This window comes from Notothenia coriiceps, unplaced genomic scaffold, assembly GCF_000735185.1.
Source record: "Notothenia coriiceps isolate Sejong01 unplaced genomic scaffold, NC01 NC01_scaffold00019351, whole genome shotgun sequence".
NCBI lineage: Eukaryota > Metazoa > Chordata > Actinopteri > Perciformes > Nototheniidae > Notothenia > Notothenia coriiceps.
Window position 1 is genome coordinate 792,594 of NW_011352052.1, and position 17,620 is coordinate 810,213.

The 17,620-nt window shown below is 40.5% G+C and overlaps 1 protein-coding gene across 1 annotated transcript in view; it reads left to right on the forward strand.

The window, feature by feature from the left end:
* The window catches only part of LOC104951916 (synaptosomal-associated protein 23-like), a 21,972-nt gene extending 7,933 nt beyond the window's left edge, over positions 1 to 14,039 (forward strand). The window contains exons 3-6 of the mRNA XM_010778652.1: positions 10,738 to 10,853; positions 12,121 to 12,285; positions 12,383 to 12,527; positions 13,034 to 14,039. Of these exons, the coding sequence (XP_010776954.1) occupies positions 10,738 to 10,853; positions 12,121 to 12,285; positions 12,383 to 12,527; positions 13,034 to 13,096 (489 nt within the window). The 3' untranslated portion in view covers positions 13,097 to 14,039. The remainder of the gene's footprint in view (positions 1 to 10,737; positions 10,854 to 12,120; positions 12,286 to 12,382; positions 12,528 to 13,033) is intronic.
* The last annotated feature ends 3,581 nt before the right edge of the window (positions 14,040 to 17,620 follow it).

Sequence of the window (17,620 nt, forward strand, 5' to 3'; positions counted from 1 at the left end):
TGTCTCCATGCTTTAATGTTCAAAAAGCTCTTTATTGTTCTCATACTGCCTTATGCTGCAGCACCTCTGTTCACCCTCTGTCTGAAACCAGAGCCCAGTCTGCTCTGATTGGTTAGCTGGCCGGCTCTGTTGTGATTCGTCAACCGCTTAGAGATGTCCCGCCCCTTAGCCTATCACATACAATGTGTTAGAGTGCTAGCCAATAGAAGTGTGAGTGTTACATAGTGATGTCATTATGTTATTGAAGTAAACAAAGGTGTCCAATGTAGGCGTCTCAGGCAGGGGGGGGGTGAGATAAACTCCCTCCCCAGGGAACCTAGGGATTTAAGTCTTGGCGGACCATTTACATGCACTAAAACTGAAATAACACACAGGAAAGAGAAAACCCTACTCACACAATTTTGTCTTGAGCCCAAAACAGGGTTCCATCTTTGGTTAAACCTTTTAGAGGATTTTTCTTTTCGAATTGCTTTCTCTTACGCCAGAGAGTAGGAAGCTTATCAACACATTTGTGAGTTACATTTGTGAGGAAACAGTATCTGTCAGCTGTATTTAGAAGACTGCTAACTTAAGGACTGCACCCCCTGTATTCATAGGGTCATAAACAGCAGGTTGATCCAGTTCAAAGTGATTTACTGTTTTCATTATTCTAAAGTTATGTTACATGAACTTTACCACTACTTGTCTTTACTTTAACCAGTGCAGTTTGAAACCATTCTATTCTGTTCAAGAGTGTATTTCTTTATTTTCTGGGGTGAACCAGAGGACTCTCCTCAACAGATACTTGACTCTCTTTGGATGCTTAGAGGACTCTACAATGCTTCCTTCTCACTTTGAAACGGCTCTAAAAACTGGAATTATTTCAAGCAAAAGAAAAGTCCTTCTTAGAGATTAATTAGTCAGACGTTCACTGCACTTCAGGAACTGGTTGCTCGACGTTGTTTTGGTTAATCGCACAAAGAAACTGTGAGCACGTTTCAAATGTCAAGATAAACAGGAATCATTTCAAGTGCCCTTTTGCCCGTATGAAAAAAGGGTTGTATTTATATAGTCATTGGGTTTTTAATACCTCTGCTTTTTTACTCTTGAATAGTCCTATTTCTGATGGGTTGCATTTAACAACCACATATTTTTCCTAGTACCTGTAATTATTTTTATCAATCTAGATGTATTTAAGTGTGATTCAGAGTGTGGGAGATATCGCCTGTAGAATAATATCTCTAAAATATAATGGACCTAGATGGTGTCCAGCTCTTGGTCCAGTAGTCCCAAACATTTTGAAAATCTCTATGACCTTTCTTGAATTGCAAGGATGAGGATGAGGTGACACTACATGCACGTGTTTAAAAAGTACAAGACTGACACAAGAAAGTCCAGAAGAATATCCATAAATATATTAAAGGTCCCATGTCATGCTTTTCCGGTTATTACCCGTCTCCTTGTGTGTTATGAAGGTTTTTATGCATGTAAACGGTCTGCAGAGTCAAAACCCTCAAAGTACACCCTGTAGCGAGTAAAACTCTAACACAGAAAATACCTCCCCAAAACGGCTCGTTGGAGATACATCACTGTCCATTGATTGTTCCGGGTAACTCATGATGTCATGCGTTTCCCGGAACCAACCCGTGTAGCCGTTATGTTACGTCCGCGGAGCCGTTACGTTAAGCCCCCGCTGATTGGTCCAAATTGACCAATCCACGGACTTCCTCCCACACACACACACAGTGCATGCAGCTCTGCTGATCTCTCCTCCCTGGTTGCAGGCTGATAACAGACAGTTGGGATCGCGGCGAAATTCTCTCTGCAGACCCATTCTCACAGCGTTTATCAACCTTTTTCTTACTCAATATCAAGCCACACTTATTGTTTTTACTTCGGCTGTGACTTTGTGTGTGCTCAGGGTGAGTTTGGCTGTGTTTCGCTGTGTATCGCTAAACAAGGAAACCACACCTCCACGGAGCTTAGCGCGATTCACAACGTCCCGACCAATCAGAGCACACTGTGCTCACAGGGAGGGTGGGGGCTGGAGCTATTGAGCTACAACGAGCCGTTAAAGGTAGAGAGTGAAATTCAGTGAATACACGTAGTTTACAGAGATGCTGTATGAGAAACCAAAGTGATTTTGGAAAATTGCACAATATAAATCTATTCTAGTAGACCTCAACAATGGAATTATGATCAGTGGAAATGGCCATGACGTGGGATCTTTAAATAAAGTGGTTATTACAAGCCGATATTATATTGTCAACTCTGGCATTTTGACAGATAATTTGATAAGGCATGTTGTCAGTGAACACTTAACTGATGCTTTCAGAAACATTAAATAGGAGTATAAAGAAGGTGAAATCCAGTTAGCATCACATTTATTTCAAAACGTGAGCTGTTACTGTTCATCCAACTCAATAGTCTTCTCATGATCTAATTATGGAACTTGATCAAACCCTTATCAACTCTGGTTTCAGATTTACAGCTTTATAGTTCAGTTGTGTGTAGTAACCCCATCAATTAGTAAAAATGTCTTGGGGCCGTGTCGATAGTCTCTTTGAACAAACACAGCTTTGCTCATTGTTTACTTCAGCTGTGAACCTCTCACTGAATGTGTGTAAACAGCACGCACGCACACACACAACTAACACACACTTGGACCTAGTCTATTTACCTCTCCTTTTGCAAGAGTGTTCAAGGTTGTTTTATAATCACAAGGTCACACAGTCTACAACAAACTAAACCACAGATAGGCTATCTTTGACCAGATAGACCGGGCAAAAACTATTCTGCTATTACAGCGTTTGCTGATTTGTGTTCTATCATGTGATAAAGCTTGTTGCATTGTGTCATGTTGCATGCTTTGTTTAGAGTAATTATGCATGGTGGTGGTTTTCATTCGTGTTTTAACCCTGCGAGAGGGATGTTTGAGAAAAATCTCTTGAATTTATTTTAAATATTCATTTGTTATGGCATTTGTATTGGGTTTAGCCTTATGCATTCAATCCAGGCTCATGCATTCATTGTATAACCATAGCAACTGGGTTTGTGATGCAGCTTGCCTTCTAAAGTTTAAAAAGTTTAAACGTAACAATGTCCAGCATCCAAAATTAAAAAGGACCTTTTACAAAAGTTCTGCAGAGAAATGTCAGATTAGAGAAAGAGCTATATTCAGTTAATTACTCACAAGAGTTATTTCTGCACCACAGTCTCAGATGACTAAGTGTATTGCAATATTTACAATTTAGGTGTTTATGAGGCCAATAACTACCATTTCAATATATTAAAGTAAACAGAATCAAATAAAAAAACAACGTATAGGCTGCATTTGTAATTAAAAGTAACAATTGTACGCTCTGTGTTAAGGCATTTTTAACTAAGATCCAATGGTTAAAGGAGTGATGAGGCACAGTGACATGGATCTGGGGCACGATGCCCCTCAAGCTGCAGCCTCAGGCCCCCCTCCTCAGCAGGGAGTGTTGAGCTCAGCCAGACCGCTTGGCAACCAGCTGCCAATGAGAACCACCTGTGTGTTGGTGTATTTATCGTGCCGTCACATACAGCTTTATTTGTTATCGCACTTTCCAGCTGTATTTACCATTGATCTGAATAGATTCTATACATGAAACTTCAAAGAGAGTTTATATTGTTGTATGAAGGATGACTGACATCAAGTAGCTGCTGGCTGTCTGTCTTGCTTGTCTAACTTTTAGTTTGATTGTTTGACCGTTGGCCCAGTTAGTGAGGTGAAGTTAGTTTAAGGTTGGATATTCGTCAGACATTCAGATCCAGTGGCGTCTTGTTCCTCAGTTTCAGATTGTCAGCAGAGGAGGATTAGCTCCCTCAGAATTTCACTTTGAATTACACAAAACCAATGTTATTTTCAACACCTCTATGCTAACTAACCCAAATTAGGGAAAATTATTCAAAACAGATTAAAGTACATTTGTCTTATGTGGCACATCTTTTTGATGACTGATGTCATGAATGTACTCTTAATCTCTTCCATGTCATGTGACCCAATGTCTCTATATGCATACCAAATATTATAACTAAACTGGAAGAAAAAGACCATCTCAATTTATTACATTTTTGTGCTTTTTCTAAATTCTTGTGAAAATATGGCAGTTTGTTTTTGAAAAGCCTCATTTATTTACGATAGCCTCCATTTTGTTGTCCCTTTTGACTCCAAATCAAAGCACAAACTGGACGAGTAGGACATACCTATTTCTTGTTGGATTTTAGTGTTTATTTTATGTGAATATTTGTATGGAAAATCAGCAGTTTATTCATTTTAAATTCTTGGATTAATCTGTATTACTATACTGGACATAGGACACACCTCTTCTCTTCTGTATTCAAGATTTTAAATTCTTGTATCAGAGTATTCATTTGGTACAGATCCTTGCAAAGAACTCACATCATGATAAATGTAATCTTTTGTGAAATGATCAACCCTTCCAATATCGAGAAATATCACACAATAATTGAATTGAGAACTTGTTTTTCAAACTGTAAGCCCTGGTAAAAAAACAAGTACACAGGGAGTCGGTTTTGAAAGCCGTACTGTTTGAAACACACACATGCACGGAGAAACCCAGCACAACAACTGAGGGCGGGAGGCAGAGGCGGGACACTGCAGTTGTAATGTCCTTGTTGTGGATAAATTGTGTGTTGAACATATGCCACCGGGACGTGAGCTAATTAGCCAAGGTCGAGTGGGACCCTGGGGGTTGAAGGAGGGGAGGGGGGTTAACATGTAGGGAGGAGGGAGGAGGAGAGGGAGAGGCTGCCAAGGTCAAACACATGTGTGCGCATGCTACTGAATCCATACGGCACAACAGTGGCACTCACGCAGTCGCTATACTTAAAACCAGCTTCAATTTGGCCAACCACACCTCCCTTTATCGCCCTCGGTCGGTCACAAAGGATTTACCGATGGCATCATGAAAATGCATTAAGACACAGCAGCAATTAAAATGCAGATTTCCTCACCTGACTATCCCATTTACCTGCCTTCGTCCTTTCTTTCTACCCCTTGCTTGTCCTTGCCAATCTATTCATCTTATCCAAATATATATCCCACTATGAAATAATGTTGCTTTTTCATATGTATAGCCATTACTGAGCCCCCGCACGGGAGATACGTGTGCATCAGTGTGTGTGAGTGGAAAGGCTACGGAGTGAAATATGAACTACGAGCCGCGGAGCAATAATTTATGTCCCTCCTGTCTCATTCTTTAGTGGTCTCACAGTGACTACAGTATGAATATTTTTGCCTTACAGCATATCGAGGTTAGGGTCATGTTTGCATAAGGGGGTAAATTATGACACTAATAACAATGTTGGCGTGCCAGCGAGAGCCAGGAGAGGGGGGGAGGAAGTGGGGGTGAGAGGAAAACAGGGAAGGGCTCTCATAAGGGGAAGACCAAGGTGAGGGAAAATACATTGGCAGACTTGGAATAGGGGAAAAAAGGAAATAAAGACATTTGAATGGTCTTTTGTCTTTCAGGTATGAAATGCTACAAGGTGACATTTTCATCAATGTCATTTTCATTATCATCTCGAAAAATTCTCATTAGATTTGTCAGTGAGTTGTCCTTCGTTTGAAACTTGCGCAGCTTGAGGAACAACAAACACATTTCAGACTTCTGTAAGTGATTCGTAGACAAGCAGTGAGTCATGCTGTCTGACTTTACTTTGCCTTAGTAATACTTGTGTGATTAAAGACCAGTAAGGCCTTGGAAATGCAATGTTTTTTATCTTTCAACATGTCAACCTGAAAGTATTGAACTTTTTTCTTTGAAGTTGAAGCTGTGAACTCTTTACCTGAAAACCATGTTGAAATATTGCAACTTTCTACAACAGTCCATGTCAGAAGGCTATCATCCTCTTCTTTTCATCTTTTCTTTTCTTTGGTCTCCAGTTCTTTTTTCTAATCACTATAGTTTCCAGTTGCCTGCAGATGAAGATTTTACATGATTGCATAGCCAGAGTTGTAAACTAACTAAGTAGATTTACTCAAGTACTTTACTTGAGTATTTTCATTATTTTCTACTTTGTACTTCTACTCCACTACAACTCAGAAGTAAATCATGTAATCTACCTTTTTATTTAATATCTTTAATTACAGATTTGGATTAAAAATAGAATCAACTCTTAAATCAGACTTTAATTGCACCTGGAGTAAATTCACAAGCTACCCTGCATCATACGGAATAATTACAACTAGCTGCACCTTTACCAGCTTTGATAACACTTTGATGCATCAATAATTATAATCAAAACATATCATATATATAATTCTGAAATGGACCAATGAATGAATGAGTACTTTTTACTTTTGGTACTTTTAAGTATATTGTGATGCCAATACTTTTGTACTTGAGTAACATGTTGAATGCAGGACTTTAACTGTAACAGAGTATTCCTACACTCTAGTACTTCTACTTTTACTTAAGTACAAGATCTGAGTACTTCTCCCACCTCTATGCATAGCTAAATATGAAATCAGTCCAAAAGCAATGATAGTATTTGAAGTTGACCCCCCTGTGTCACCAGCTTTAAAATAATGATAGCATGTTAATGACTATTTCTTACTTAAACTACATTTGCTGTGATTCCTGTAGGTTAGAAGGCAGAACTTGAGCTTATTGTTGTTCCAGATTGTAACATTGAAATAAATAAGTGTTCTGAATGCTTCTTCAAAAACTACTTTCAACACTTTGATTTGAAATGTTTGTGTGATTAATACTTGAGAAAGGTTTGTGATATTTGTTCCACGAGAAGAATAAAACCAGCAATGCTTTAGGATTCAAGGATCATTTATTGTCATTCTGTGGGTTTCACAACTAAATGCATTTGTAGCCCAAAACATAATAATATGTATATACATGATAGACCAGTACATATGTAAGACTTTTAAGTAATTGATGACATTCTTAAGTCTTATCTCTGGCTCTCAGCCCCAAGCCAAGTTGTTCCTACCGAAGACATTAAAGCATTTCAATATATTTGTTCCTTTCTTGCAACAAATGGCTGAGTATTCCTAAAACAGCTGGGCACTGTAGTTTTTTAGCCAATTTCACTCAAACAGGACATAATAGTGTTGGGTACTGTTTTTAAAGAGGTCCTATGATCCTTTGGGGTTTCCCTTTCCTGTATGATCAGTTGGTTTTGATCCATTAAATTGTTTCTCTCCCACACACTCCCCCCTTGCCTAAAACGGCTCCATTGGACTCCTTTGTTTAATTCCGTACCATAGTGACATCACTATGTAACACTTTGTATATTGTAAAAAATAAGATCTGTGGAAAACGAACCTGTTGGATAAATGCGCGTTTTGTTCAGCCGGATAATCTCCACATGTCTACCCTACTTTTATAATTTTCGGATCGCCAGGAGCAAAATGCTAACGTTATGCTATAAACTAACTACAGCCGAGTACAGCGGGGTCGCACGACTTCAACGTTACGCCATCTTAAGATCCATATTCAAAAATGCAGATTCAGAATTGTACAAGTTGAATCGTTTGTTTTACTGTTAAAACAAACGATTCAACTTGTACAATTCTGAATCTGCATTTTTGAATATGGATCTTAAGATGGCGTAACGTTGAAGTCGTGCGACCCCGCTGTACTCGGNTTTCGCTCACCGGTCCGTCACAGCGGGCGGAGCTGCAGGATTTCTGCTTCACACACGTTGCATACCGCTATTTTCGGACACCTTAAAATGCTGCCAGACCGGTGAAGCCATTTTGGCGAGCTTCTTTTGCCGCGCACAGAGAAAAGTGTCATGTATTTTACGTCATGTGATCGGCTCTCGCGATCAGCATTTTTAGGGAGCACCGATCGATCGGCAGAGAGTGAGTATATCGGCCGATCCTTAGAGAAAAGCTTTCGTCCAAAAAGTAATGCAATTCTCTAAAACGTGAAAATCGCTGCAACATCCAAACAATTTTTGCCTTTTTTGTTGATATTTGTCTTGGATGTTCCTCCAGGTCAGCTAAACAGAATACGGTTTTGTTATGATATCGAATCAGCCCCAGTTTTGACATTTTTCAACCATAAACAAGATCTGTTCCCATCATGTCTGGGTGTTTGTCTCGTTTGTTTAATATGCAGCCCAAACTAAGCTGTATGTTATTTATTCTCTGGCTCTCCTCTCTCTCTCTGTTTCACTGTCGCTGTGTCGCTGTTTGTTTGTTCTTGTTCATTTGAAACATTTGTTTTCATCTTTTTCCTGGACGAGTTCATCCTCTGTCAACACGCCGAGTTTTGTTTGTCTTACTTGTATCAGACAAAACACACACACACACACACACACACACACACACACACACACACACACACACACACACACACACACACACACACACACACACACACACACACTACACACACACACACACACACACTACTACTTACGTTACGTTTAGTTACGTGCATTGGTTTGTTGTTCTTTTGGTATTGGTTGTATGTCTAAAAAGTTTGCTTTTTGGTTTTCAGTTTTGGCTTTTTCACAACATTCTGGATCGAACGTTTAAAAAACGACTTGGAGGCTACATGTTCCACAGTCTGTCCAACAAATTAAAAAGAATCCAGAGCACAACCGAAAAGACAAAGAAGATAGAAAGTAGGCAACACGTCGCCAAAAAACCCGCCCCTCCCCCCCTTCCCTCCCGCCGCATAATTAAGTAGAAAGCAATGAGAGAAATTCATACATCAGTAACAGACACACTTATGGTAAGGCAAAACAAAAATATATATATTCTCAAAGTCAGTTTTTTGAAGCTTATTCCATATTTTTTCCATCCAGGAAAAAAGGAAAGTGAGAACAAAGCCTAGGCGCTGGGCAGAGGGAGAGGGAGGGAACGATTTCTGTCTGCCGAGACCAAGAACAGCAATATCACAGCGAAGACAAACAGACCAGACCAGGCCTTTCTCCCCCCTTTTCTCCCCTCTCCTCCCTCTCTTTGTTTTATTTGGTTTAGTTACGGTTCAGTCACTCCATACATCCAGGTAAGTGTAGCAGTCAACTACGTAGCTTTTTGCGTGGGACAAACCACACACCAACCCAACCGGCCCCAAACCCGTTATATAGGAAAAGATTACTTTTCGGTTTCTCGTAGAGTCACGCGCTAACTAAGATCGAGCAGACACCAAACTCCTCCTCAGCAACACATCTTCCACTCTCTCTCCCTTCCATTTCCCCTAGACACGCCTATTATTATCCTTATAGCCTCCTTACAGCTCCGACCCGCTCTACTCCACATTCTCCTCTTCATTCACTACCTCCTCTAAGGCCTTTGATCTCATCCTTTTAGAAGAGACACCACGAAGGAGAAGGAAAATCCACAACGACAGAGAAACCCACAAAACAAAAAAAAAAAAACAATGGCGAAAAAAAGGATGAGGCCGGGAATGGCCAAGGCGGCAGGTGTATTGGGGGACAGTTAGGGGAAAGCACAAAAACGGTGCCACCTTTAATATTCTTTTTGTCTTTTAATTTTTTGGTCATTAAAGAAAACAATCCCCTTCATACCTGCTTGTAGTGATGTGTGTGTGTGTGTGTGTAAACAAAAAAACCTGTGTGTGTGATGTAGTCGATGATAGTGATGATGTGTGTGTGATGTGTGTGTGTGGTGTAATGATGATCGTCGTGGTAGATATCTTCCTCCAAAATTAGACAAAGGCTGAGGTTTTGATCCTGGTAACATCGTATCATCGGCGAACTCAAGAGACATACGCTGCCGGACAAGATGCATATAAAAATTAATATTGCCATTCCTCTGTATCCAAGAAGTGACGATCATGGTGGTAGATTAGCAGTCTGGAGATGACATTGGCGATGGTATGGAAGCATGTGCATCAATAACCATAAAAGCACCGACACCTCTCAAAACTGGAACCTAAAAATCACCAAGACTGTCCCCCTACATCCTGACACACAACATAAAAACTAACAGCTGGTATCATCTTTGTGCAGCATGAACAAAAAGACGAAAACAAACATACCATCAGGATTTGAACAAGCAAACAAATATCTACATGAAGACTCCACTTACAAGGTGATGATGATAATGGTGATTAAAAGAAAAATAGGTTTTAAATAATCCTCCAAAAATAATCCAATGACATACTTTAAACCAGAACCAAAGAAACAACAAAAAAAACATAAACAATATATTAACTCAGTCAAATCGAGAGTTTGAAACGTACCACCTGATCTAGTTTATCACAATATGTTTCAAACGTACCAGACAACGGGTGGGTTTTGCTACATAAGTAACAAACCCCAACACCCCAGTCCGTCCACCGACCCCGAGCCTGGTTAACCAACCAAAAAAACTCTGATGCATAGCTGTAGAATTCAAATCAACTCGTCAAGGAACTCGCTCTAACAGAAGTAGTCAGACATCCTGCATCTGGATCATCTGTGAAACACCGTGAACGCCCACATATTTGTCAAAAAATATAGTATTNTTGTGGCAGATATTTAAGTAAACTTTCTTAACGCTAATGTATAATAGTCAGATTGCTCTGAAGATGGGAGACTGTGATATTCTATTAATTTTCACGTTCACACAGTCAGTTGATTTTTGCCGTCCTGTAATATGACTTGATAGCTTTAAACTCCGCACACGGAGCTCTGATTGGTCAGCAGGCGGTGCTTTCACTGAGTTGATTGCTTAGCCTGCAACCTAACCTGGATACATGTGTGACATGGTGTGTGTGCCTGTGTGTTTCAGAGCAGCTGAGGCGTGTGGACGAGGGCCTGGACCAAATCAACCAGGACATGAGGCAGGCGGAGAAAAACCTGACCGATCTCTCCAAGTGCTGCGGCATGTGCGTGTGTCCCTGTGACAGGTACACGACAGCGAGATGCTGAGCCTCACCTTCACTGCTCCGTGTTATCAGGCTGTTCTCCACTCTGTGCTGTGCTTTGATTTATTCATGATAGTTTATGGAACCGGCATGTGGCTGGTTTGTGTTTCAACGTCACATTGAGGAGCAATATAGAGCAAACAGACAAGAAAGCAGTATGGAACATTTGCATTTTTGCATATTTGTTAACTTGATTTGCTTATTTTTTTACTTCATATTAAGTGGAAGGGCCTTTTCTTCAGGCATCTCTTTTCAGACGTTAACTGACTGACAATTGAATGAAACACTCCTGGTTAAAACATTTCTGACTATTTAATTAAAAGCCAGAAGATTTGACCTCAAATTCTCTCAAGGGCTAACAGCTGCTGTGAGTTAAAGATTATGGGGATGATAATACTGTAAAAATAATAGTCAGATGTATTCACTTGGACACTGGATGATCTTTGGATGAATTTAGTAACTGTGTTGTGTTCCCAGCTCCAACAACAAAGGGCTTTGAAATCTTTTTTTTCTTTGATTGGCCCCTCTGCCTGGAGCATTCTCCATGGCAACAGCTGCCAAAGCTCATGGGTATTATGGTACTTAAAGCCGTCCAACATGCAAAACTACAGTTGGATGCATTTTCATTAACGTATGGGATTGTTCCCTCATCTTTGAAAGTCCTTTGTTTCCATGTTGAGAAACACCGAGGATAATAACAAAGAAATTGAAGTGGGGAACCGAACCGGTAAAAAAAGAAGCACTCTGCCTCTCTGTCCTCACTACTGGAACAAACGCTTCCATGCAACACCTCTGATCTGTCAGTGTGATTTTTACATGATCACAGCATGAGCAGCGAGTATGACATGGAGAGAAGATTTACACATGTGCTTGTCAAATGTTTATTTTTGGGAGTAAAAGATTGATTGTACAATTTGTGAGCATTCCCAATGGCGTATGAACGTGTACAGGATGTGATGGATGACAGGTGTGCTGCTCTGTGCCCAGCGCTGTGTGTGTGTGTGTGTGCATAGTGAGATTATATTTGGTTCTAAATATGGAAAAAAATCTCCCCAAATTGCTTTCACATTGGAGAAGAGGATTCTTTGATGAGTACCGTAAGATAAGGTAGGGAATCTGTTTTAACTTCCTATATGTGAGCCTTATAATCGCTTATGCCAGAGCCATGTAGTTGAATTGAACACTTCTAGTTTTTATTTGAACAACTCTGGATTTCCTGCCTTGTATTGACTTTCTGTTTTCCCTCCAGGGTGTCGTCTATCGAGAAGGACTCAAAGTACAAGCGCACATGGGGTCTTAGAGGAGCCGACAACGAGAATGACTCCAACGGAGGAAAAGTGGTCTCCAGGCAGCCGTCGGGCGTCCGCAACGGGCAGGCCCAGGCCAACGCCCCCTCAGGACCCTACATCAAGAGGTGGGCCCTCTACCCTAATGTTGCCAGTGGCATGTTGTAAATGTTGAATTTCCGTTGCACAATTGACAGATTAAGACACATTTCTTGACGTTTACAGGATAACCAATGATGCTCGTGAGGATGAGATGGAAGAGAATCTGGACACGGTCGGCAGCATCATTGGCAACCTGAAAAACATGGCTCAGGACATGGGCAACGAGATAGACAGTCAGAACAAACACATCGACAGCATCAACGACAAGGTGGGACATCAATGACATTTCAAACGTTTTAACCTGTTGATTTACGTGCATTATTTCATCCTTAACAATTCACATTCTTCCACTTCCTGTTTAACTAGTTAATGCAAGTTTAAGGTACCCTGTGGAGTTATGTTGGAAATGTTAAGTTGCATCCTGGGCTGCTCACTGAACTAAATCAATTTTTTAAGTATTTGCAAAGCCTTTGAGTCTGAATCCCTATTATTGTCCATGTTCACTTGGTCGAAGTCTTCTTCTACTCTGCCTTTGTTGGCGCACTGCTGCTGTTCAGCTTGGTGAATTACTGCTTCCTGTTTATCATTAGACAGTGTGAAACTATTCCACGTACACAAGATAACTCTTTTAAAACCAGCTAAATAGCATTAGAGTTGAAACAATCCCCTGGTAACCTTTTAAGTGTTTAAAATATATTTAAAGTCAGTGAGTTGTATATGAAAGAGACTGGTAGCAACCCCTTCAACATCCGTTTCTTCTCTTTCTTCTTCCAGGCGGACATGAACAAGTTTCGTATCGATGAAGCGAACCAGAGAGCCAACAAGCTCATCAAGTAGACGAGGAACGCTTCTGCCAGTTTATTCTATCAACCTCCAGCCTCTGTCGCCACACCCATACACCCACTGCACACTCGCACACACAGAAAATAAAAAAGAAATTCAGTCAGGAAGAATATCTTTGCCAGCTGTGACATTTCTGCATTTTCTAAATCGGCCACCACCAACACACCCTTTGACACATGTATTTATAGTCATGCTGGACTTTGAGGGCATCAGAAGCTGCTCCGAGAGGAAGTGAATGCCTGCCTATCACTGCTGCTCATATCATATCTCACAGAAAGGGAAGTAGCAAAGTTCAGCTGCTTCTCTTTCTTCGTCACCTTTTTCTTAAAGTTAATAACTCAGAACTGTCTCTCTCTCTGTGTGGCTATGGATGAGTTCATGGATAAATGCTCATACGCTGTCTTTAAGTAATATACAGCCTGTCGTTCGTTGAAGGGTCACCCTAATGATACCCATCTGGTTTAATCGTAAAACATACTCAAATTCTCATTGGCTAACTGTGTAATTAAGTGTAATGTATCATATGTAATAGATTTGAGATGATGTGCTTATTTAATTATTCTTTTTCAAGCAGAAATGACTTGTGAATAAAGTTGTTGTTTTATAAACACTTTGTTCTCATGTCATTTAAGCCATTTCAGATGTAAAAGCTATTTCAAAAATATATTAAATGTTGTGTTTTGGAGAGTCATGGCAAATCTTTCATGCTCGAATTCAAAGCACCTTCCCCTAAATGTTTCTGACTCGAAGCCAAGCTTGTTGTAACTTTTTGTGAGAGGTGTTGAACTGAACTGGACTTGGAAATGTAAAATATACTACTAATTACTTTTCCTTCAAATGAGAAGGAGGGTCAGTAAGCAGCATGAAAAACCTTCATCAGGAACTCCTCCAAAGCATATCGTTTATTTTCTAATAAAACTAAATATGTGAATCATGACTGTGTTGAATAACGGTGGATTTATTATCCGTGGGTCGACTGCTGTTCTTCATGTTTAGTGTCTCCTGCGGTTTCTCCCTCTGATGTAAATACTGAAACATATTGTAGCTGTTTATATGAATTTCCTAAAGTCATCCTGTTAATCTAATTACATTTTTCTTTCCTCCCTTCCTCCTGGCTAATAGAGATTTATAGCACCCAGGAGGAGATTTAACTTCGAATGCAGGGTTCCTTCAGAAGTCTGAAAAATTAATATCCTCAGGTATTATATTGAACTGTTTGTAAAAGTAAGAAAATAAATGTTCAGTTCTGAAACACAGGGCTGTGCATTTTTAAATCTGCCATTAGTTCTCATATAGGCTGCTGTCATATGCAGGAGTTTTATCATGATAAAAACCTAAAATGTAAGAAATTACTATGGGAAAAATAAGTTATAAATGTGCAGGAACTCTGCCTTTGTAGATGATCCATGGTTGTGTTGTAACAGCCGCTGTATCACAAACAGCTACGCTTGCATCTGTTATGTAAATAGCCAGTTTTCACAGCACAACTGCGGTGAAATGATAATCTTATGATGGAAAGCATAATTTGTTTTGTCAAATCCGTAGCCAGGCTGAGAAATTACCCCTGGCAGCAAGATGCAAAAGTATACACGTTAAATGAACGAGGTTTACGGGGAAGCGTAGAAGCGGAATAAGTCCTGGCAAGCTCTATTAAGGCCTCACTGTGAGAAATTGGCTAAAGATAAAGTAATACTCTATTTTTCATTCAGAACAATGGAAAGGCTCTCCTTTCACAGCACATCTCCATGGAAACCTCTGATATCTGGGCTCAAGTACACAGGTGTTTGAGAACTTCGTCACCATGGTAACATTTGATCTCTGGGCTTACACACACAGGTGTTTGATAACGTTGTCAATGTCCCTCCTCGACTCCTCTCTCCTCCCCTCCTCAGGACTTGACCCGGAAATCGGTCAAGACCCGCCATGTTGAAGGACGTCCCAATCTCTTAAATGCACATGGGGTGTTTCTCAATGTCAAGGAAGGATCCTCCAGAGCCACTATTTCAAGGATGCTCCGTCATCGAGTCCCGCCGAAGGACTGTTCCAAGGTCCAGGATCCTTGGAATTCTACCGAGGCCGGAGTCCTTCGTTGCGGGACATTTCGAGGATGCACATGTGTATCCTCCGGTCTTAAAATCCCCACAATGCCAAGGCACACGAGGGGATAGGGTTCTTCACGATTGTACTTAAAGTCTTATCTAAATAATTTATGTTTGTTCCCGTCACACTTTGTTTTCCGTAAAATAAATAGACAAATTGGTTCGTATTAAAAGTCTATTCTGCGCCGACCGTACACTTGTATAAGTCTTTACCTTGTTTGCCCTTCCACCTTTAAATTGTATAAGGTTCATCGGACATACCTATATTTTGTTTACTTATTTGTCCCGGGCCCTCTGACGCGTAAGGCGGAGTCCGCATGAGATTAAATCTAGAGTCGACTGTTCAATTGTCCGACTTGTGAATGTCGTTTCGTGTTTCGGGACTTGTTCAGGTAAATTTAGGAGTGAGTCTCACTCGCGTGATATCTCACTCTAGAGTGGTCGGGTAATGTCCGGACTTGTGATGGCGTAGTGTCGGGGACTTGTTCGGTACAATTAGGAGTTGAGTCTCACCTCGATATTACCTTCAGTGGGGGTAGATGAGCTAGTCATAAAGCCTTATACATTACTTCAGTACCTCTCTCTTTTGCATAGAAAGCTAGGGCAAACTAAACACGGTACTTAATGTGTATACTACAAACAGTTAGAATTTTTTTAGTAAAGGTACAGTTTTTCCAGTGTCAAACAGCATTTTGACAACTTTTATATTCTTGATGACATACTTTCTGTCTTTCTGATTTAGGGTCTCAGCGCATCACTACAGTGAGTATTGACTACAGTGTTAACAAAAGGAGGGTGATTTTTATCTCTGTTATCGACTTCTATTCTATTGAAATTGTTTCTACGGACACACGAATCATTGGTCCCAACAATAGTATGGTCGTTACCCATAAACAGCAAGAAGAAAGCGCGAGGGGCAGACTACTTTTCCTGGTCCTCACCGACCTAGTTCAATCGGATGGCATCGATCATCGTTCGTGTAATCAATCGTAAATGTCGGCCGGATCATCGAACAGGTAAAAATAATCGGAATTGTACTTCATTGTAGTTCATTGGGTTTTTACAATTTTGTCATTCTCTCAGTATATATTTATAGTCCGTCAAGTCTCTCTTAGTTTCCTTCAGTTCGTCGAAACGTACTGTAAGAAGACCTGCACAAAGTAACACGACTATCACTCCCTCTCAGTTAGGGAAAAAACTGTTCTGTCATCACTGCCCGGGTAACAACCACTGCACACAACAACACGTTCTCTACAATCAAGTACCTTCTCAAAGTGTGTTTTTTTACACCAATGAAGTGTCAAAATGCTGTTGTAAAACAAAAACTGAACGTTTTAATTGGAAAATTTAACTGTTTGTGGTATACACCATTAAGCACCGTGTTAAGTTTGCCCTAGCTTTCTATTAGAAAGGAAAGAGAGGTAACTGAAGTTTATGTATAAAAAATGCTTTATTCCAGGACACTGTCTGTCTCTCCGCGACTGTGCCTCCCTTGACGCTCTGTCGGTCACCAACCTTGTTTCACCCAAATTTTGTACCAAAAATTGACCGCGATTGCCCCAGAGCCCCTCAACTCTCGTACCAAAACTCTCGCCAACTCTCGGCAAAGACACTGATGCGGGTGACGAATCCTCCGAGACTGTCGAGAGAAGATGATCCTTACTTTGTCGATTTTCAGGAAGACCTCCATTCGGTTGCGATGTGTTAATGTGGGGTCAGACTCTCATTTTCGAAAGAGCTTCCAAGCAAAGAATGTTGCAATGGAATTACAATTGGATTGGAATTCAAACGATCCTCCGATAACAATGAAGGAATTGTTCTCGATCGACAGAATCGATTGTTGTCAATCGTCGATTGCAAAAGACGTCAAACACAACGGGGACTTTTTTGAACTACATCAATAAATTACCATTCAAGTTACTTGCAATAAAATGTTCAACTCTCTCAATGCAAAACAAATTTTATCAGTTACATTACGTACAATCTCCAAAACACAACCTTAACTTCAATCGATTGAGATGGTTTCCAATCGTTACGTACCTGCGCCCTTTCCCCCTCCCCCCACGACTCCTCCCCCGACGTCGTGTGTGGTAGACAACCGCCTCTCAGCATTGACGTTGCGGTTTTTTCAAGTGAATTTGTTTAGTTATGTTTTCAAAATAAGTGTGGGCGTCATGAAAAGGGTGTTTCCAAGTACTCTTGAAATCAATAGATGTCCTAGCGCAAGTGTTGCCTTATTCAAGGACCCCTTCCTAATCTTGTTTACTTCAACGACTGCAGTGGAAAGAAGACGAAAAAAATGACCAAATGACCGTCCGGCGTTTGTTGAAAATGCCTCAAAATGCCCCGCACCAAACCGTAAGGTGGGTCGGTTAGTCTGTATCCTTGGAAAAAGGTGGTTTCTAAAACCTTTAACCAG